Raw genomic sequence first — 23,667 nt, 5'->3', positions numbered from 1 at the left:
GCCGATGCTGGGACGATACATCCCGGCCGCTCTGCGTGGACGCGGTTCACCGGCGTTTTGCTCATCGTTACGGACCACCCGCGGCTACCGCCGCTGGTTTATAATAAAACAGTACACACCATTCTCAAGAACCGATGCAACTTTATTAATATTTTCATTTATTTCATATTACATGTACAAAAACATTAACATTTACCAGATGCTTTGACCAAAGTGGATAATTCGGGATTATTTGTAGGTTTAATAAACGCACATCCACTTCCAATTCACCAATCAATAAACAAAAGTCGACACACTGCCACTAATGCTCTCAAAAATCAGTTTATTGATGAAGTGTTTCACGTGATCCCTGTAAATGTAATATTTGTGGAACAGGCATCTCTTTAGAATGGAATACACATTTCAGTAGGTGGAACATTATATTTGTAATTTATACTACCGTTAAAAGTTTGGGGTCAGTACGATTTCTTTTTATGTCTTGGAGAAAAGTCTCTTCTGCTCACCAAGGCTGCCTTTATTTGATCAAAAGCAAGTAAAAAGCTGTAATATTGTGAAATATTACAATTTAACACAACAGTTTTCTACGTGAATATATTGTGAAATGTAATTTATTTCTGTGATCTAAGCTAATTATTATTACTCCAGTCTTCAGTGTCACATGATCCTTCAGAAATCATTCTGATTTGCTGCTCAATAAACATTTTCAATTATTATCACGGTCTTATCATTTATCAAAAGTTAAAACAGACATTTCTGTTTCAAACACTGTACTGTTTTAAAACTTTATTCATCAAAGAATCCTGAAAAAGTGAAGGAACACAGCGGTTTTCAACACTGATAATAGTCAGAAATGTTTCTTCAGAAGCAAATCAGAATATAATAATGATTTCTGAAGATCATGTGACACTGAAGACTGGAGTAATGATGCTGAAAATACAGCGGAGCATCACAGGAATAAATTACTTCTCTAAATATATTCAAATAGAAAACTATTATTTTAAATTGTAGTGAATTGTATTCATTTAATTAATTAAACTGTGGTTGCCATAAAATACTTTCAAAAACACAAAAAAACCATACCTTCCCAAACTTATGAAACAGTTGTGTATGTTCAAGATTGTACTTACTAGTCCTGCAGTTTCTAGCATCTTGGAGATGTTGTCTGACAGCAGCGGTGGGCCGACAGGGGCAGCAGGGCTCTGCTGGCCCTATAAAAAACAAAATTGTGTGAAAAATGCTTTTACAGACTATTTAGTTAATGTTCACAAATTGCTTGTGATTAGTTTAGTTGAGGTTGACCTGGAATAGCCTACATTAAAAAGTCTATGGCCAGCACTACAGATTGTGCTACCCTTTTGATGAAAGAAGTCACATCTGATTTGTTACAAGCATTGATGACAGAATCATCAGCCAATCAAATTTTGACATTCAATGACAGCACACCCTCTGGGTATAAAGACGTGCCCAGTGCTACCCCCAGCGTTTTAGTCAGGGATTTCCAAAGTAGAGCTGAAGATCTTTGCCCGAACCCGATGGGACCCGTCGGGACCCGACGGGTTCGGTTGGGTTCGGGCTTAATTTCTATCATCTTACGCGGGCTCAGGCCGGGCTCGGGCTTGCGCTCCGGTTTGCGAGGTAAACGAGCGATCATGTGATGTGTTTCGATTAGCGCGAGAAAGATGCGAAAATGAATGCTGAGCAGGTGTAACGGAGGCTTGCCTCTGGTGATTACGTTTTGGTTGCACCAGCAACTAAAGCAAACTCTGAGGTGTGGAAAAGTTTTTTTATGAATAAATTTTTTTATGTTAGTTATGAATAAATTATGTTAAAACATGAATAAATTACTCATTGTTGACAAAAGGCAAAAGAGCTGTGTGCGTGCGCACATTTGAATAATGTCGGGCTGTAAACGGGTTCGGGCTTTAAAAAAGCTGTCAATCAAAATGTACTTGTCGGGCTCGGGCCGAAACCTGTCGGGCTCGGGTCCTGTCGGGCCTAACTTATAAGGCCCGATTACAGCTCTATTCCAAAGTACGAAAGTGAAATTCAATGAAAAGAAAATACAGCCTACAGATTGCCAATCTACGAAAATGCTTTTTTAAGGTGCTCTTTTGCAGAAAAAAGAGAATAACTGAGAAATGAAGACCTACAACTGAGAAAGGAAGACCTACACCTAAACTGAAGGCCAGCAACATTTTTATGCACCATTTCAAAGATTGCAACTACGAGTGCTATGAGTGGCTAACAGTTAACACCAAGCACAAGTTATTTTGTTGGCCGTGATTACTTTTTAATCTGAGTCAAGGGACAGGAAATGAGTTCTTTATTATTTGATGAGTATTGTATCATGCACATTGTTATAAAAGAGGTCGACCGATTCATTGGTTTGCTGGTTAATCGGCACCGATAGATGATTTGTAGAATAATCAATTATCGCCAAAATCCATGGAGATAATTTTCCGTGTTGCGTTTGTTTTGCCATGTGACACTGTGCGCTGCACAGAGTGGGAAACTTCAAACGCGAATTTAAATGCAGCCATTCACATAGTTTTCTATTAAATAACATTATATTAATCTCATATCATTGTAAATTTACATAATGACTTCACCCAAGGCTATGAATTATGTATTGTGCATTTTACAGCAAAACGTTGGTCTTTCTGTGGCTCTAATACAGTCTGTATGCTTCATTTAGAAAGCTGTAATACAGATTGCACGTTTTCTTTCCGTTTGCTCTTTTTTTTTCTTTAAACACTGAACTTTAAAGAGCCAGTAAGATGAAAATTCTAAGCTTCCTATCACTGTTTATAAGTCCTGTACATTACGTTTAAATCCATCCAAGGTTAAAAAACGCTGTCATTTTGTCAATATATCATTTTAAAATTACCTCAATTCTCAGAGATCCCCAAACGGTTCGTGCGAAGCTGTTCAAAAGATTCAGTTTCCTTAAACCCCACCTTTCGGTAGCATACTGTGTTCTGATTGGTCAACTGACGGTTGTTCCCACTGATCTATAATATAGATCAGTGGTTGTTCCGCACACACCTCCACGGTAAACTGTGCGTTAGCATCTGTTTGGGGTGAATTATGTCCTATTCCTCTCATCGCGAAGCAAACAGTAAAATAAAAAACTTGAACAGTCTCGCTGCTTTTTCTTCTGTGTGGGTGTATTCAAGCTGCGCGCTTCAGTTTGAATCTGAATAGCGCGTTCAGCGCAGGGGCGTAATCATATAACGAAGGGAGACATGAAAAACAGACATTGCGTTGTTTTCATATGGATTACTTTATCACAGAATATCTGTTAGCAGCACTTGTTTAGTTTTAAAGTAGACCTGTCAAGCTTTCTATAGATATTTCTCTCATGTCTCTTTGTTGAGTATTCACGGAGTTACACTTCATTTTAATGACGTGTTTGTAAATGAAGATCAGCGCAGAGAAAGGCTGCAGACAGCACACATACTGATAAGACGCTCGGGAAAAAACAAACACATAACTTCATAATCATACTTCGCGTTGTGATTCGGAGATGCTCGTTGTTCTAAATAAATTTGGTAATGAACCCTCTTTTATGGCCAAACGTTTGAAAATCCCGCTGTACTCACCGAGATTAGAAAAGCTGTCATCAGGGAAATGTTGTGAACACAACAAGGATTTGTTGTACTGCTCTGGTAGTGTGGTAAAAATGAATTTTAGCCATTGGTTCTTCTGATCTTCATTCTTTAGCAGTGAAAATAAAACAAACGGGGGGGGGGGGCAGGGCAGGGCAGGTCAGAGGTCAGTTTCTCTCAAGACGGTAGGCGGAGATTATTATGCAAAGTGCTCCTAGTGACGTACATAGAGATGGGCAAAAGATTTGAAATCTATAACGACTCGTTTCAGCGATTCAGAGTCTACTCCTTACTTTAGAAGCCATTAACTTTATAAATCGTGTACTTTTTGGTTTAATTATTTGCACATTGTTTACACTGATGGACAGCTACATCATACACTGTAATACAGGTAATTTTTGATTTCCCATCTGTGTGGCTCTTTAAACACATATGCCACATAGTTCATTCCTGAAGCAAACTTATGTCCGTTTGGTGATTAAATAAACAGTTTTAGACCGCTGCTTGAATTGAATGTGATGCATCCGGTGTGTGTGATAACTGTGACTTCTCAAAGACGCTGCGCATGATTAGATAATCATGCACTGTTCTAAAATAGCAGCAAATAAAATGTGACGCGTCCGGTGTGTAGGGTTGGGTATCGTTTGAATTTTATCGATTTCAATTCCGATTCTGCTTATTGATTCCTAGTTTCGATTCCAATAAGATAAAAAATCCAATATAAAAAAATTAAGTCAAACATTTAGATGTCAAACATGTTTCTGTCTTTTTCCAAAGCATTCTGTTGCAGCTGAATAACATGAGCAAAAATCAGCAGCTTACAAAACACTGCAAGAGGAATTTTGCCGGTGCTTAAAAAAAAAAAAAATACCATAGCAAAAACAATTAATTAATAAAAATATTAAAGTGTTAATGACAAGTAACCAGTCAGTAGTAAGATATGAACAAACAAATCAATTAGCAATATCATAAATACAACTAAACAAAAGTTCAGGTACAGAAACTGTAATTAAAAGTTTAAAAACACTGCATAGTTTTCTTTTTATAAATAAAATAAAGGTTAATCAATTAAAGTTATTAAATATATTCAGTCGAGATCAGTGAATGATTTTCTTTTGTTCTTTGATTAACATTAATGACAGACAGCGCGTTAATTAGGCTGTTGTCTATTTAAACAAAAATACTGTACGTGTGTGTGTTTTCTTTCTCATCTGTTCACCTGTTTACATTCATGTAAGACAAAAAAGTTTGTGTTTATGATGACATACTGATGTAGTTTTCTGTATATTGGTCGACAAATATGAAAGAAGTCAGTTTCGGATCGGAACAACCTTTTCTACAGTTGAAATACATGGAATGGTTCGAAAACGGACACAAACCCGGGAACCCGCAGCACGACCGCAGACCGCTGCTCTCATTCAGTATCCATTTCGTTCAGTATTCATTTTAAAAACTATTGGTTTATAAATCGGTATCAGCCAGTGTGGTCCAAACTAGCTATCAGTATTGGTAAAATCCACTATCGGTCGATCTCTAGTTGATAATACTGTGGTGCTGTGTTGATGTCCAGAAAAAAAAAACAAAAAAAAAAACAAGACCAAATCAATACCGGTGGCTACTGGTGATACATTGAGGTCTAATGAAGTGAAATGATCGGTATGTAGGAGAAAATGAACACTACTTACAACAGTATTACCTTTAATCCATAGCCTGGGCAACCAGCTGTCAGCACCCTCACAACTGTCTATAGAACGTGACTTCTCTGTCGCATGACAACAGATGCACGGGCGAGATACTGGAGCTGATGACGCTGTTTGCCAGCGCAGCATCGTGATGTCTATCAGCCATCGGCGATGGATGATGGCATCGTCAATCAGGCCAACCCTAACCAGGATGACATAATTAAACAATTGTACACAACTGTTGTACACAGTTTTTATATTTTATTAGCTAAACAAATGCACAGTTTCCACCAAGAAAAAAATAGTTCAAGCAAGAGTACAGCACCAACTGCTGTTACCCGGATGAGCCTGTGTTATTACATTTTACAGGTTTTTATCCAGGGATAACATGCATCGGAATGTCGCAACTGACCAATCAGAATCAAGTACCCACAGAGCCATGTAATAAAAGTAATTAGCTAATGGTAAACTAATCATTTACAAAACATGACTATGTGTTCATAAATGATTAATAAGTGATGTTAATACTTGTATCTATGTTATGTAGATAAAGTTATAAATAACTTACAAAGCTTTCTGCACCCACAATCTAAAGTGTAAACTACTCATCAGTTGTAAATGTAAACTTTCCGGTTACAGGTTGGTTGATTTTGTGTGTGTGTGTGTGTGTGTTGGTGTGTGTGTGTATATATATATATATATGTGTGTGTGTGTGTGTGTGTTTGTGTGTGTGTATATATATATATATATATATATATATATATATATAATATATATATATATATATATATATATATATATATATGCACACACAACTGGAAACCAAAAAGTTTGTAAAACATTTACAACTGATGAGTAGTTTACACTTTAGATTGGGGGGTGCAGAAAGCTTTGTAAATGATTTATAATGTTTATTGAGATAATATTACAATGTTGACATTTCAATGATTTATAAGTGATTCGTAATATATTAACTAGTAACTATTAACAATTAAGGATCTGTTTGATTTTTTTCGTGATGTTATTTTTTTAAAGATTGCTTATGAAAGATGCGTAAATCATAGCATATTACTTAATCATTAGTGATTGTATATTCATGTCACTTGTAAATTATTTATAACTTAATCAGAACATAGATAAAAATATTTACATCATTTATTTCTATGAACGCATAGTCATGTTTTGTAAATAATTAGTTAATCATAATCTTATTACTTGTAAATGACTTTTAAAATTAATTTACAAAAAGTACACAAATTATTAGTATATCACTCAAGCGCTTATGAATGTTTTGTAAATGATTAGTTCATCATTAACTAATCACTTAAAAGTGACTTACAACTGAACTTTATTATAAAGTGTTACCAAAAAGTCACCCACACCTTGGAAGACCTGAGGGAAAGTAAATTAACAGCAAATTTTCATTTTGGGGTGAACTATCCCTTTAACCCACACTAATCTAGCCTACTGCTGAAGTTGTTGATCAGCCATCATTGTTGTTGAGAGACTGTGTGTGGCATAATATGTGCATTACACATACTGCTGCGTTAGCTGTAACAGAGATGTGTAAGATGTGTACAGGTATCTAACAGTTGTTTACTGAAGGCCCTGACTGAAACCCCACGGTACTCACTGTCTGACAGCAGGTTCACTCAGACTCTGCTCATCATCACTGAAGAGTCCAGGAACAAAACAAGCAATATGACACCGAGACAACAATACTGAGTCTGCAGTTCCAGGTTCATTAGAAGGAAACAAGCAAGAGTAGAGGTGAAATGGAGATAAAAGACAGAATAATATATAACAATTATAATAACATATGTAATATACATATTCTACTACTAATAATATAATCTTAAAATAACACAATCTATAGTTTTAGGTTGAGTGTGACTTACGTTATGATGTCAGGGACTTCTTAAAATTGGTGAAATATATTCGGAAAAAAGGCATATTAATGTATTTCATGAGCTTCTTCAGGTCACCTGTATTTCACCTGCAAGTCAGTATCTCCCTTCAGAAATGTTGAAATCTCGGAGCTTCACTTCTGTTCTGTAGAGTTTCTTTCTGTCCTCCTGAAATCACAGAACAATTTGTATTAATATCTGTTTATCAGTTTATCATGAAATATCAAAACTCATGTGAACTTGATTTCAGCCGATTACACTCTCACTGTAAGTGACGTCATCAATTTAGTTAATCAGCCTTTTCCAATAACATACGGACAAATCACCAGCAAAACATTCACAGAGCCATCAAAATATCTCATACACACACGAAGATTTGATATAAAGCCCAGAGTTTCATCAACAAGAGCTAAATCTATAGAGTTAGCCTACCTGAAAACTCCTAAAATGCTAACGGACTTTTCCGAAGACACTAAACCGTTTCTATAAAATAAATTTAATTGAAACATGTCAAAAACAAGCTAGAAACGTGTCAGGAACATTTGTATGTAATATTTGTGTGATTTTAGCGACTAAACTTACCTAAAACAGTGTAAACTGCAGCGAGAGACGGAGATTACTGCTTGCCAGTAACGGTTTTTGTGTTGACGCCCCGTTTCCATGGCAACTCTGCTCCCCGCTAGTGCAGGACTCAACGCACACACAGCATTCACACAAACAAACATCTAGAGTTAAAACATTACATTTATAAAGTACAGTCTCATTCAATAATCACTCAATAATTAATTTAAAAATCATTTTGTAGTTCAGAAGCAACAGCAACAATAGCTCACCATATTATTTCACCGGATTATTTCTGGAAGCCTGTAAAAGAGTGAAAAACACAGTGAAAAAGCAATCAGGACTTCTCTTTAATTATCCTCTTTTACATTTTCCCTCCGAGAAACTTATGAAAATGCATTAAGGCGTTAACATTAAAAAAAAAAATCGCTACCGTGACCGTTGGCTCAACAAGTTAACGTTAACATTATTTGAAAATGAGCCAGTCTCTTCGGCTGCCCATAGACTGTATAAAACACACCGTGTGCCTTACTAGTACCTTTTCAGTGTCACAGAATTAACAAAGTAGTATTTTTTGTCTAATTGAGCTGAAGTGAAATCGTAACGTTACCTCAGAGCCACAGATGTCGCTGGGATTATCCTCTTCTCTCTCTCTGGGTGGCTAAAAGAGACGAATACTGAGCACGCTCACAAAGATAAGCGCGGCATCGGCCCGCGGTCGTGAACCAACTCAGGGCCGACGATTGATGAGCTGGAGAACAGAGCACTGGCCAAATTATATCGGCCTCCGCCAGGCCGATGTTTTATAGATGTTTTAGGTATAGAGGCCGACGTTTCGATATTGGGCCGACGTCGGCAAGACGTACATGTGCTGTCTGGGCTGTAACTGTTAGATGAAAACGTAATGTGATGCCGGCAGCGGCAGGCGCTGTCGCCGTTTTAATGGCTGACAAAAAAAAAAAAAATCACATTTGCAGACATTTGCTGGTCAAAAACTATATATTGATAACTAATACAACAACATATAATTTGTTTTTACCATCGGAAATTCATAACAGGTGCGCCCCCGCGCTGTTTCATACTGGAACTTACACAAAGCGACGAGTGATCCTCGTCACCTAGATAACTATATTTCTAAGAAATTTCTTCTTTGATTTATGATTGCTGATACACTTAATTTATTAACATTTAGTATATCATGTTATGGTATACTCTCCGTTCGTCCTCACGTGTATAAAATGTTGTAAAACATGGTTTTACCACAGTAATGTAGTAGTAACTAAAAAAAAAAAAAATAGAAGATCACTGAAATCTGTATATTTTATCATGCAGAATGTAACTCATGATTCATTCCAATGCTTCATTTATTTGATCCAAAATACAGCAAAAATAGTAATATTGTGTAATATTTTTACAATTTTAAATAACTGTTTTCTATTTTAATATATTTTAAAATGTAATTTGTTTTTGTGATCAAAGCTGAATTTTCAGCATCATTACTCCAGTTCAGTACTCTTCAGTGTCACGTGATCCTTCAGAAATGCTTTTCACTGCAACTTCTCAATGTCATTCATAATCATGTTAACCAAATAATACAAATTAGCTAGAATAATTTCTAACAGAATAGCTAAAAAAGAGAATATATATATATATATAATTTTGTTCTTTGCAAAGTTAATAAAAAAAGTGCATAAAGTTCAATAAAAAATATTTTTTTTCTGTTTGGTTTTATAAGCTAATTTGCATGTTTATGTATGAGCCAAGTATTTTTTTTTTTTTCCTCTATAAATGCAATTTAAGTACACAAGAGCAATTCACAAACACAGGACCCTACAAATAATACTGACAAAAAAACTTAGCCTACTAAATAATCTTGATATAAAAAAAGGGAGGAGGGTGCCCTTTTTCAGTTTCAGCACATGCCCCTCAAAAGGTCTGTGCACGGCCCTGTTAGGATTTATTTTTTTCAGTAGGGGATTGAAATAAATGTATTATTGTATGAACTAAAATACTTGAAATCTATAGAAAGAGCAGAATGCAAAATGAATAATATGACAATAATAAGCATAAACCTTGAATCTAGAAACCTAAAACAACAGAATTCTTCAATTTTAGTATTCACATCTCTCTCTCTCTCTCTCTCTCTCTCTCTCTCTCTGTGTGTCTTATGTTAATCAGACTTATCACCTTATAGACTAGATTTCATTAACTCTATTTTCTAACTCAATAGGCCTAGAACTTAACAGTAAACTAATTGCTGCTGTCTCTTTATGATAGAATGGAATATTTATGTCAGACAATGTGAAGAAATAAATAGCAGTGAATGTTCAGACTAGGGGTATCTGGATTTTAATTTTTAACATAGTGATCATAGGCTACATGCTCTATAGCAGGGAAGGGCCACTTTGATAGTAATGAGGGCCAGCATTTTTTCTCCTTTATACCAAGGGCCAGTACTAATCCACGTTCACACAAACCTTTTACATCGTCTTACTCAAATTCCTTTTTACTGAAGGAAATTAAAGTAGAATATATTTAATGTAAGTTGTTTTTAAAGATTTTGTGAACTATAAAACTTGTACAGTTAAGCTAATTGAGAAGGGAACTTTGTTGTCAGTTGACAGCAATATCACCCCAACAAATTAACATCTCAGTTTTATTGTCTGTACATTTCTGTACAAATCTACAGAGGTCCTATTTTTAACCAGTTAACTGCCTTCCTAAGAATTGTTAGTCATCAAAACAAACGCAGTTTCACTTCAGCAGGTGTGAGCAAACAAAGAGGAAGAAAGAGAGATCTGAATACACAGATGCTCTCGAATAGATCTAATTTTGACCTTCTGAAATTCCTTCGAGAGTACTTAGTCAAATGAAACACTTGCCCTGCATGTTTACTGTATATGCATAAAGCAAGGTTTCTTTAGACATTAAAATGATTGGGAAGTTTTATTGCAACACGCCAAATTCTCAGTTTGGGGCATAATTTTTGGATAGAACACAAAATTAAATTAAATGGAATCTTAAGTGTATTAATGAGCTTGCTCTATATGAAGAGGATACAATTGTATCAGATTGTAGAATAAACACAACAGTGTTTGTAAAATGGACATTTTACAACATGAGAATTTGTCTTTAATTATTTGCAGCTCATCATGCTTGCTAGAAACTGCACGTGTTTTTCAGTTTATTACTGTTTGGTTATTATTGAGAAAAAAATAAATAATTGAGTGCTTGACAGTTTGCAGCTGCTGATTGTGAGATGTTCATCTGCTCTTGTGATTCCCCAGAATCCCCAGAGATGAAATATTTAAATAAAACACCCGAAAACCGAGAGAGAAACACCCAGTAAAATGTGATGTGAAACACACTGCAATGCATATTTGCATTACCATACATTTCAGCTTTTCTAGGAATATAAGTGCAGTTTAAATCAGTCTTAAAATAACATAAAAATATTACTGTAAAAATTTATATATGACTATATTTAAATATTCCAAAGGTGTTCAAAAGCTTTACCTTATTAATCTGATTGATTTATCAGTTTTATCAATGTATTTGCCTGAGACTGAGGTCATATTCTTATAATATTCTCACATTTTAGTATCCTCTGATGGATATCTATACTAATATCACAGTAATATCTACTGAAAATGCAAGATAATGTCATTTGTAGTAAGAGGCTGATTTAATATTAAAAAGAGTAAAATCTCATTTTGACAGAGATATAATAAGACTTTATTGATATGTGTACATGTTTGTCATTGTCTTCCAAAATGTGTGCACGGAGCCAAGTTATGCAGTTTCAACATCTCAGAAATTTTATATGTTTTTCAGACGAGCGTACAGAAAGACATGAATAGACAGAACAAAAGATAGATAGAGATGAAGTGATTATTCTTCTTTTTTGGTTCCTAAATACATTCGACCAACATTTAATAACTGTCACAGAACAAATAAGAAACCTTGGGGTCTTCACAAGTTCTTTTAACAAATCATCACTGCTTCACCTGGGAAAAAATATATACTGTTAAAAACACATTAAAGACATAATACAATCTAAATTGAAGCAGGCATATAACACTAAGAACAAGCAGTAAAAGTTACAAAATGTGTCATCTTACTTAAAATGCTCTGCACGATATTTAGTAATATTTGTATTACCTTGAAGAAGCTGAGCACAGCGCTGTAGGTCAGAGAGAAGAGGAAGAGAAAGATGAATGAGGTGGCAGTGGACCAGAGACTTCTGAACTCATCCTCCTCAAGAACATCTTTATTGCAGTCCAGAGCAAAGCCTGTCTCTGGCTCAGGTGTCTCACCTAAAAAAGAAAACACATGTACAGGACACATATGTATGGTAAGGACATGCCGCAACACATACTGTAAATGAGAACATTAATCATACATCCTGAATATAAAATATTATTAGACATCTAGTTAGTAACACTTAAGCACATGACAGCTTTATGTACTGTATACGTGTACTCACATACATTCATTTGCACACACAACTGAGTGTACACTGAGGAGATAAACATACAGTTATAGTCCTGTCTGTTAGACATTGATAGTGCATTAGAACATACACTTTATAAAAATAAACAAATGTATTTTATTACATTTATGGTGTGCTTATCAAGTAACTTACTATTTTCAACTGGCATACTATTAATAAAAGTGCACATAAAAAATATAACTTATATTGATATTATATGTTTTATTGATTGAAAAGGCCAATAATGCATTGTGATATTGATGTTTAACTTTAGAATTGAATAAGTGGCTTTACTAGAGACAGAGATAAAAAAAAAATCAAAATGCTGAAGAAAAAAAGTGAGCAGAAAGTGAAGCACACGACATTTCTGAATAGATAAACAATGTGACAGCTGGACTAAATCATGCAAACAAATATTTATTGCTTGTAAAACAACAAAAAAGTTATAATATAGACTAACAGCAGTACAGTAAGCACAGACCAAGACATAAAGAAGCTCTATGATATCGTTCTGACAATGTTTTCAATGTGACCATATTTACTTACATGCAACATGTAAGTAAATATCAAATTAAACATTTAGTCTTGAGTGTAAATTGACTTTGATGTTTGAACAGTGCAGTAAAGTGATACAGACTTACAGAGAGAAATATGCACAAAAAACAACATCAAAGATACATAATCGACATAAGTGAGCAACAGGACAAAAGCAATGAAACGTAGAACAACAGGTGAACAATGATAGTTTTGAAATGCTTGCACATTAATCACATGAAATTTCTGGCTGTTGTTTACTTTTGCTTGTTGACACTTGTAATGGAGCTCTTAAATCTTCTGTTTTGGCATGAATGACTGCACAGGTAATGGTGGTGCTGGGCTTTTCATACTCTTCTTTTGTCATTGTTAGGATGCTGAGAACAGACGCGGAGTCCTTTTGATGGGTGGGAGCACTGGTTGTGCCCTCTCTGTAAGACTCATCACCCACTTTCCACATTACATAGACATCACCGAGTTTAGGGCTGGTGACCTCACACACATGAGAGAGCGGATCTGTGATGTTATCGGGTTTGTAAATGGTAACAGTGGGCTTCTTTCCATCTGAATTGGAGGAAATATAATAAAGGTTGAGAGAAATAATTCCAAATGTGCTTGAAAGCAATATTTTATTGTATTTTTTGCAAGACAATAATATTATAACAACTTACTGAAGCATAAATGAACAGAGCCACAAAGTGGATTATTTGAAGTTTTAAACTGACTTACCTCCTTTTTGAAAACTGATCTTCTGCTCGATGTCTCTGTTATTATTTGTGTCACGGATGGTGCAGGTGACCACGTGACCTTCAAACCATTTCTCTGTGTCAACAGTGACATCGTAAAATTTGTTAAATTGAGAAGTGTCAGTAGAAAATTCAACATTCCCCGTTTTGATTTTCCCATTGGGCACAAGCTCATCCTTCACTTTACATGATACTGAAGTAACTTGCACTGTATTTTTTACATCTCCAGAAACAACAGCTTGCAAGACAATTGTATCATTAACAAATAGTTCTTTCTGAATTGGTGGCTTCATTGTCAGTGACAATTTAGCTGCAAAGGAGAAAGAAAGTAAATATTACTTCATGTGTAAATTTGATGTCATCTGTGATATATATATATATATATATATATATATATAAATATATATATATATACAAACACAGAGAAAGAAATGTGCACAAAAACAACATTGAAGATAATTTACATAATCTGATGAGAGAGCAACAGAACAAAAGCACTGGAAAACTGAACAACAGATGAACAATGATAGTTTGGAAACGCTTGCACATTAATCTCATGAAACTTTGTTTACTTTTGCTTGTTGACACTTGTAATGGAGCTCTTCTATTGGTCATGTTGGCATGAATCACTGCACAGGTGATGACATTATACTCTTCTTTTGTCATTGTTAGGATGCTGAGAACAGACGCGGAGTCCTTTTGATGGGTGGGAGCACTGGTTGTGCCCTCTCTGTAAGACTCATCACCCACTTTCCACATTACATAGACATCACCGAGTTTAGGGCTGGTGACCTCACACACATGAGAGATATTATCTTTGACGTTATCAGGTTTGAAAATGGTAACAGTGGGCTCTTTTCCATCTGAATTGGAGGAAGTATAATAAAGGTTCATTGAAAAAATAGAAAAGTCACACAATAATGAATAACAATAGTGTATCAAAAGTAATCTTTTTGACAGAAATAATCTCAAGAGTGCTTGAAGGCATTATTTTATTATATTATTTATTTTAGTTTCAGGCAATTAAATTATAAGCATCTATAATAAATGAACATAGGGCCACAAAGTTTATTATTTGAAGTTTTAAACTGACTTACCTCCTTTTTGAAAACTGATCTTCTGCTCGATGTCTCTGTTATTATTTGTGTCACGGATGGTGCAGGTGACCACGTGACCTTCAAACCATTTCTCTGTGTCAACAGTGACATCGTAAATTTTTTTAAATTGAGAAGTGTCAGAAGATTCAACATTCCCCGTTTTGATTTTCCCATTGGGCACACGCTCATCCTTCACTTTACATGATACTGAAGTAACTTGCACTGTATTTTTTACATCTCCAGAAACAACAGCTTGCAAGACAATTGTATCATTAGCAAATAGTTCTTTCTGAATTGGTGGCTTCATTGTCAGTGACAATTTAGCTGCAAAGGAGAAAGAAAGGAAATAAAACTTCATGTGTAAATTTGATGTCATCTGTGATATATATATATAAACAAAAACAACATTGAAGATAATTTACATAATCTGATGAGAGAGCAACAGGACAAAAGCACTGGAAAACTGAACAACAGATGAACAATGATAGTTTGGAAACGCTTGCACATTAATCTCATGAAACTTTGTTTACTTTTGCTTGTTGACACTTGTAATGGAGCTCTTCTATTGGTCATGTTGGCATGAATCACTGCACAGGTGATGACATTATACTCTTCTTTTGTCATTGTTAGGATGCTGAGAACAGACGTTGAGTCCTTTTGATGGGTGGGAGCACTGGTTGTGCCCTCTCTGTAAGACTCATCACCCACTTTCCACATTACATAGACATCACCGAGTTTAGGGCTGGTGACCTCACACACATGAGAGATATTATCTTTGACATTATCAGGTTTGTAAATGGTAACAGTGGGCTCTTTTCCATCTGAATTGGAGGAAGTATAATAAAGGTTCATTGAAAAAATAGAAAAGTCACACAATAATGAATAACAATAGTGTATCAAAAGTAATCTTTTTGACAGAAATAATCTCAAGTGTGCTTGAAGGCAATATTTTATTTCATTTCTTTTAAAAAAAAAATTATGCAATTAAATTATAAGCATCTATCATAAATGCACATAGTGCCACAAAGTTGATTATTTGAAGTTTTAAACTGACTTACCTCCTTTTTGAAAACTGATCTTCTGCTCGATGTCTCTGTTATTATTTGTGTCATGGATGGTGCAGGTGACCACGTGACCATCAAACCATTTCTCTGTGTCAACAGTGACATCGTAAATTTTTTTAAATTGAGAAGTGTCAGAAGATTCAACATTCCCTGTTTTGATTTTCCCATTGGGCACACGCTCATCCTTCACTTTACATGATACTGAAGTAACTTGCACTGTATCGTTTACATCTCCAGAAACAACGGCTTGCAAGACAATTTTATCATTAGCAAATAGTTCTTTCTGAATTGGTGGCTTCATTGTCAGTGACAATTTAGCTGCAAAGGAGAAATAAAGTAAATATTACTTATTGTGCAAATTTGATGTCATCTGTGATTGATATATATATATATATATATATATATATATATATATATATATATATATATATATATATACAAACACAGAGAAAGAAATGTGCACAAAAACAACGTTGAAGATAATTTACATAATCTGATGAGGGAGCAACAGGACAAAAGCACTGGAAAACTGAACAACAGATGAACAATGATAGTTTGGAAACGCTTGCACATTAATCTCATGAAACTTTGTTTACTTTTGCTTGTTGACACTTGTAATGGAGCTCTTCTATTGGTCATGTTGGCATGAATCACTGCACAGGTGATGACATTATACTCTTCTTTTGTCATTGTTAGGATGCTGAGAACAGACGTGGAGTCCTTTTGATGGGTGGGAGCACTGGTTGTGCCCTCTCTGTAAGACTCATCACCCACTTTCCACATTACATAGACATCACCGAGTTTAGGGCTGGTGACCTCACACACATGAGAGATATTATCTTTGACGTTATCAGGTTTGTAAATGGTAACAGTGGGCTTTTTTCCATCTGAATTGGAGGAAGTATAATAAAGGTTCATCGAACAAACAGAAAAGTCACACAATAACGAATAACAATAGTGTATGAAAAGTAATCTTTTTGACAGAAATAATCTCAAGTGTGCTTGAAGGCAATATTTTATTTCATTAAAAAAAAAAAAAACGTTTTTTTATGCAATTAAATTATAAGCATCTATAATAAATGCACATAGTGCCACAAAGTTGATTATTTGAAGTTTTAAACTGACTTACCTCCTTTTTGAAAACTGATCTCCTGCTCGATGTCTCTGTTATTATTTGTGTCACGGATGGTGCAGGTGACCACGTGACCTTCAAACCATTTCTCTGTGTCAACAGTGACATCGTAAATTTTTTTAAATTGAGAAGTGTCAGAAGATTCAACATTCCCTGTTTTGATTTTCCCATTGGGCACACGCTCATCCTTCACTTTACATGATACTGAAGTAACTTGCACTGTATCGTTTACATCTCCAGAAACAACGGCTTGCAAGACAATTGTATCATTAACAAATAGTTCTTTCTGAATTGGTGGCTTCATTGTCAGTGACAATTTAGCTGCAAAGGAGAAAGAAAGTAAATATAACTTCATGTGTAAATTTGATGTCATCTGTGATATAAATATCTAATATATATATATATATATATATATATATATATATATATACGGTGATACAAACACAGAGAAAGAAATGTGCACAAAAACAACATTGAAGATAATTTACATAATCTGATGAGAGAGCAACAGGACAAAAGCACTGGAAAACTGAACAACAGATGAACAATGATAGTTTGGAAACGCTTGCACATTAATCTCATGAAACTTTGTTTACTTTTGCTTGTTGACACTTGTAATGGAGCTCTTCTATTGGTCATGTTGGCATGAATCACTGCACAGGTGATGACATTATACTCTTCTTTTGTCATTGTTAGGATGCTGAGAACAGACGTGGAGTCCTTTTGATGGGTGGGAGCACTGGTTGTGCCCTCTCTGTAAGACTCATCACCCACTTTCCACATTACATAGACATCACCGAGTTTAGGGCTGGTGACCTCACACACATGAGAGATATTATCTTTGACGTTATCAGGTTTGTAAATGGTAACAGTGGGCTCTTTTCCATCTGAATTGGAGGAAGTATAATAAAGGTTCATTGAACAAACAGAAAAATCAAACAATAATGAATAACAATAGTGTATGAAAAGTAATCTTTTTGACAGAAATAATCTCAAGTGTGCTTGAAGGCAATATTTTATTTCATTTCTTTTTTAAAAAAATATGCAATTAAATTATAAGCATCTATCATAAATGCACATAGTGCCACAAAGTTGATTATTTGAGGTTTTAAACTGACTTACCTCCTTTTTGAAAACTGATCTTCTGCTCGATGTCTCTGTTATTATTTGTGTCACGGATGGTGCAGGTGACCACGTGACCTTCAAACCATTTCTCTGTGTCAACAGTGACATCGTAAATTTTTTTAAATTGAGAAGTGTCAGAAGATTCAACATTCCCTGTTGTGATATTCCCATTGGGCACACGCTCATCCTTCACTTTACATGATACTGAAGTAACTTGCACTGTATCGTTTACATCTCCAGAAACAACAGCTTGCAAGACAATTGTATCATTAACAAATAGTTCTTTCTGAATTGGTGGCTTCATTGTCAGTGACAATTTAGCTGCAAAGGAGAAAGAAAGTAAATATAACTTCATGTGTAAATTTGATGTCATCTGTGATATAAATATCTAATATATATATATATATATATATATATATATATAATATATATATATATATACACACAGTGATACAAACACAGAGAAAGAAATGTGCACAAAAACAACATTGAAGATAATTTACATAATCTGATGAGAGAACAACAGGACAAAAGCACTGGAAAACTGAACAACAGATGAACAATGATAGTTTGGAAACGCTTGCACATTAATCTCATGAAACTTTGTTTACTTTTGCTTGTTGACACTTGTAATGGAGCTCTTCTATTGGTCATGTTGGCATGAATCACTGCACAGGTGATGACATTATACTCTTCTTTTGTCATTGTTAGGATGCTGAGAACAGACGTGGAGTCCTTTTGATGGGTGGGAGCACTGGTTGTGCCCTCTCTGTAAGACTCATCACCCACTTTCCACATTACATAGACATCACCGAGTTTAGGGCTGGTGACCTCACACACATGAGAGATATTATCTTTGACGTTATCAGGTTTGTAAATGGTAACAGTGGGCTCTTTTCCATCTGAATTGGAGGAAGTATAATAAAGGTTCATTAAACAAACAGAAAAGTCACACAATAACGAATAACAGTAGTGTATGAAAAGTAATCTTTTGACAGAAATAATCTCAAGTGTGCTTGAAGGCAATATTTTATTTCATTTAAAAAAAAAAAATGTTTTTTTATGCAATTAAATTATAAGCATCTATCATAAATGCAACATAGGGCCACAAAGTTTATTATTTGAAGTTTAAACTGACTTACCTCCTTTTTGAAAAACTGATCTTCTGCTCGATGTCTCTGTTATTATTTGTGTCACGGATGGTGCAGGTGACCACGTGACCTTCAAACCATTTCTCTGTGTCAACAGTGACATCGTAAATTTTTTTAAATTGAGAAGTGTCAGAAGATTCAACATTCCCTGTTTTGATTTTCCCATTGGGCACAACGCTCATCCTTCACTTTACATGATACTGAAGTAACTTGCACTGTATCGTTTACATCTCCAGAAACAACAGCTTGCAAGACAATTTTATCATTAGCAAATAGTTCTTTCTGAATTGGTGGCTTCATTGTCAGTGACAATTTAGCTGCAAAGGAGAAAGAAAGTAAATATAACTTCATGTGTAAATTTGATGTCATCTGTGATATAAATATCTAATATATATATATAAATAAATTCAATATATGAAACTTTGTTTACTTTTGCTTGTTGACACTTGTAATGGAGCTCTTCTATTGGTCATGTTGGCATGAATCACTGCACAGGTGATGACATTATACTCTTCTTTTGTCATTGTTAGGATGCTGAGAACAGACGCGGAGTCCTTTTGATGGGTGGGAGCACTGGTTGTGCCCTCTCTGTAAGACTCATCACCCACTTTCCACATTACATAGACATCACCGAGTTTAGGGCTGGTGACCTCACACACATGAGAGATATTATCTTTGACGTTATCAGGTTTGTAAATGGTAACAGTGGGCTCTTTTCCATCTGAATTGGAGGAAGTATAATAAAGGTTCATTGAACAAAACAGAAAAATCAAACAATAATGAATAACAATAGTGTATCAAAAGTAATCCTTTTGACAGAAATAATCTCAAGTGTGCTTGAAGGTAATATTTTATTTCATTTTTTTATTTGTTTTTATGCAATTAAATTATAAGCATCTATCATAAATGCACATAGGGCCACAAAGTTGATTATTTGAAGTTTTAAACTGACTTACCTCCTTTTTGAAAACTGATCTTCTGCTCGATGTCTCTGTTATTATTTGTGTCACGGATGGTGCAGGTGACCACGTGACCTTCAAACCATTTCTCTGTGTCAACAGTGACATCGTAAATTTTTTTAAATTGAGAAGTGTCAGAAGATTCAACATTCCCCGTTTTGATTTTCCCATTGGGCACACGCTCATCCTTCATTTTACATGATACTGAAGTATTTTGCACTGTATTTTTTACATCTCCAGAAACAACGGCTTGCAAGACAATTTTATCATTAGCAAATAGTTCTTTCTGAATTGGTGGCTTCATTGTCAGTGACAATTTAGCTGCAAAGGAGAAAGAAAGTAAATATTACTTCATGTGTAAAGTTGATGTCATCTGTGATATATATATATAAACAAAAACAACATTGAAGATAATTTACATAATCTGATGAGAGGAACAACAGGACAAAAGCACTGGAAAACTGAACAACAGATGAACAATGATAGTTTGGAAACGCTTGCACATTAATCTCATGAAACTTTGGTTTACTTTTGCTTGTTGACACTTGTAATGGAGCTCTTCTATTGGTCATGTTGGCATGAATCACTGCACAGGTGATGACATTATACTCTTCTTTTGTCATTGTTAGGATGCTGAGAACAGACGTGGAGTCCTTTTGATGGGTGGGAGCACTGGTTGTGCCCTCTCTGTAAGACTCATCACCCACTTTCCACATTACATAGACATCACCGAGTTTAGGGCTGGTGACCTCACACACATGAGAGATATTATCTTTGACATTATCAGGTTTGTAAATGGTAACAGTGGGCTCTTTTCCATCTGAATTGGAGGAATTATAATAAAGGTTCATTGAACAAACAGAAAAATCAAACAATAATGAATAACAATAGTGTATCAAAAGAAATATTTTTGACAGAAATAATCTCAAGAGTGCTTGAAGGCAATATTTTATTTCATTTTTTTAATTTGTTTTTATGCAATTAAATTATAAGCATCTATCATAAATGCACATAGGGCCACAAAGTTGATTATTTGAGGTTTTAAACTGACTTACCTCCTTTTTGAAAACTGATCTCCTGCTCGATGTCTCTGTTATTATTTGTGTCATGGATGGTGCAGGTGACCACGTGACCTTCAAACCATTTCTCTGTGTCAACAGTGACATCGTAAATTTTTTTAAATTGAGAAGTGTCAGAAGATTCAACATTCCCTGTTGTGATATTCCCATTGGGCACACGCTCATCCTTCACTTTACATGATACTGAAGTAACTTGCACTGTATCGTTTACATCTCCAGAAACAACAGCTTGCAAGACAATTGTATCATTAACAAATAGTTCTTTCTGAATTGGTGGCTTCATTGTCAGTGACAATTTAGCTGCAAAGGAGAAAGAAAGTAAATATAACTTCATGTGTAAATTTGATGTCATCTGTGATATAAATATCTAATATATATATATATATATATATATATATATATATATATATATATATATACACACAGTGATACAAACACAGAGAAAGAAATGTGCACAAAAACAACATTGAAGATAATTTACATAATCTGATGAGAGAGCAACAGGACAAAAGCACTGGAAAACTGAACAACAGATGAACAATGATAGTTTGGAAATGCTTGCACATTAATCTCATGAAACTTTGTTTACTTTTGCTTGTTGACACTTGTAATGGTGAACTTCTATTGGTCATGTTGGCATGAATCACTGCACAGGTGATGACATTATACTCTTCTTTTGTCATTGTTAGGATGCTGAGAACAGACGCGGAGTCCTTTTGATGGGTGGGAGCACTGGTTGTGCCCTCTCTGTAAGACTCATCACCCACTTTCCACATTACATAGACATCACCGAGTTTAGGGCTGGTGACCTCACACACATGAGAGATATTATCTTTGACGTTATCAGGTTTGTAAATGGTAACAGTGGGCTCTTTTCCATCTGAATTGGAGGAAGTATAATAAAGGTTCATTGAACAAACAGAAAAATCAAACAATAATGAATAACAATAGTGTATCAAAAGTAATCTAAAATGTGTGCTTGAAGGCAATATTTTATTATATTGTTTTTGCAAGGCAATTAAATAAGTATTTACTGTATCATAAATGCACATAGCATATCAATAGTGTATCATGGCCATCTAATCTTTTTTGACAGAAATAATCTCAAGATTGCTTGAAGGCAATATTTTATTTTATTATTTTTTTTAGTTTCAGGCAATTAAATTATAAGCATCTATAATAAATGAACATAGGGCCACAAAGTTTATTATTTGAAGTTTTAAACTGACTTACCTCCTTTTTGAAAACTGATCTTCTGCTCGATGTCTCTGTTATTATTTGTGTCACGGATGGTGGCAGGTGACCACGTGACCTTCAAACCATTTCTCTGTGTCAACAGTGACATCGTAAATTTTTTTAAATTGAGAAGTGTCAGAAGATTCAACATTCCCTGTTTTGATTTTCCCATTGGGCACAAGCTCATCCTTCACTTTACATGATACTGAAGTAACTTGCACTGTATCGTTTACATCTCCAGAAACAACGGCTTGCAAGACAATTTTATCATTAACAAATAGTTCTTTCTGAATTGGTGGCTTCATTGTCAGTGACAATTTAGCTGCAAAGGAGAAAGAAAGTAAATATTACTTCATGTGTAAATTTGATGTCATCTGTGATATAAATATCTAATATATATATATAAATAAATTCAATAATGAAACTTTGTTTACTTTTGCTTGTTGACACTTGTAATGGTGAGAACTTCTATTGGTCATCGTTGGCATGAATCACTGCACAGGTGATGACATTATTACTCTTCTTTTTGTCATTGTTAGGGATGCTGAGAACAGACGGTGGAAGTCCTTTTGATCTGGGCCTCGGGAGCAAAGCTGGGTTAGGTTCGCCCTTCTGTAAGCACTCATCACCCACTTTCCACATTACAGTAGAACATCCCGAGTGTTTAGGGCTGGTGAACCCTCACACACTATGAGAGATATGTATCTTTGACGCTTATCAGGGTTTGTAAATGGTAACAGTCGGGCTCTTTTCCTCTGATTGGAGGAAGTATAATAAGGTTCATTTAACAACAGAAAAGTCACACAAACGAAAAATCAAAAAGATAAGAATAACAATAGTGTAAGCAATATTAATATCCTTTTGACAGAAATAAGCTTCACTGTGTCTTGAAGGCTCAATATTTTATTCTAATCTTGAATATTATATGTTTTTATGCAATTATTATAAGCATCTATCATAAATGCACATAGGCCACAAAGTTGGATTATTTGAAAGTTTTAAACTGACTTACCTCCTTTTTTGAAAACTGATCTTCTGCTCGATGTCTCTGTTATTATTTGTGTCACGGATGGTGCAGGTGACCACGTGACCTTCAAACCATTTCTCTGTGTCAACAGTGACATCGTAAATTTTTTTAAATTGAGAAGTGTCAGAAGATTCAACATTCCCCGTTTTGATTTTCCCATTGGGCACACGCTCATCCTTCATTTACATGATACTGAAGTATTTGCACTGTATTTTTACATCTCCAGAAACAACGGCTTGCAAGACAATTTATCATTAACAAATAGTT

The 23,667-nt window shown here is 34.9% G+C and overlaps 1 protein-coding gene, 2 long non-coding RNA genes and 1 gene segment (V, D, J or C); all 4 read right to left on the bottom strand.

The window, feature by feature from the left end:
- Positions 1-1,190: 1,190 nt before the first annotated feature.
- LOC113077282 (uncharacterized) lies at positions 1,191-7,143 on the bottom strand. The gene is made up of 3 exons (XR_003281283.1): positions 6,924-7,143; positions 5,294-5,492; positions 1,191-1,208 (listed from the first exon to the last, which is right to left on the bottom strand). It is a non-coding gene; the product is annotated as an uncharacterized LOC113077282 (long non-coding RNA).
- Positions 7,144-7,881: 738 nt separating this feature from the next.
- LOC113077285 (uncharacterized) lies at positions 7,882-8,438 on the bottom strand. The gene is made up of 3 exons (XR_003281286.1): positions 8,369-8,438; positions 8,031-8,061; positions 7,882-7,922 (listed from the first exon to the last, which is right to left on the bottom strand). It is a non-coding gene; the product is annotated as an uncharacterized LOC113077285 (long non-coding RNA).
- Positions 8,439-11,475: 3,037 nt separating this feature from the next.
- Positions 11,476-19,202, bottom strand: LOC113077284 (uncharacterized). Its single transcript, XM_026249704.1, has 14 exons — positions 19,091-19,202; positions 18,560-18,850; positions 17,946-18,269; positions 17,420-17,710; positions 16,821-17,144; positions 16,288-16,578; positions 15,686-16,009; positions 15,158-15,448; positions 14,628-14,951; positions 14,103-14,393; positions 13,514-13,840; positions 13,046-13,348; positions 11,920-12,074; positions 11,476-11,765 (listed from the first exon to the last, which is right to left on the bottom strand). The coding sequence occupies exons 1-14, from the start codon at positions 19,200-19,202 to the stop codon at positions 11,754-11,756; spliced, it is 3,660 nt and encodes a 1,219-aa protein (XP_026105489.1). The 3' UTR covers positions 11,476-11,753.
- Positions 19,203-19,237: 35 nt separating this feature from the next.
- LOC113077281 (immunoglobulin heavy constant gamma 1-like) lies at positions 19,238-22,426 on the bottom strand. The segment is given in 7 exon segments: positions 19,238-19,416; positions 19,530-19,820; positions 20,056-20,379; positions 20,588-20,878; positions 21,114-21,437; positions 21,727-22,017; positions 22,371-22,426. Coding segments are annotated over 6 exon segments (1,596 nt in total).
- Positions 22,427-23,667: the final 1,241 nt, after the last annotated feature.

The sequence above is a fragment of the Carassius auratus genome, unplaced genomic scaffold (genome assembly GCF_003368295.1).
Source record: "Carassius auratus strain Wakin unplaced genomic scaffold, ASM336829v1 scaf_tig00022084, whole genome shotgun sequence".
Lineage (NCBI taxonomy): Eukaryota > Metazoa > Chordata > Actinopteri > Cypriniformes > Cyprinidae > Carassius > Carassius auratus.
This window is presented reverse-complemented; position numbering and strand designations above follow the sequence as displayed.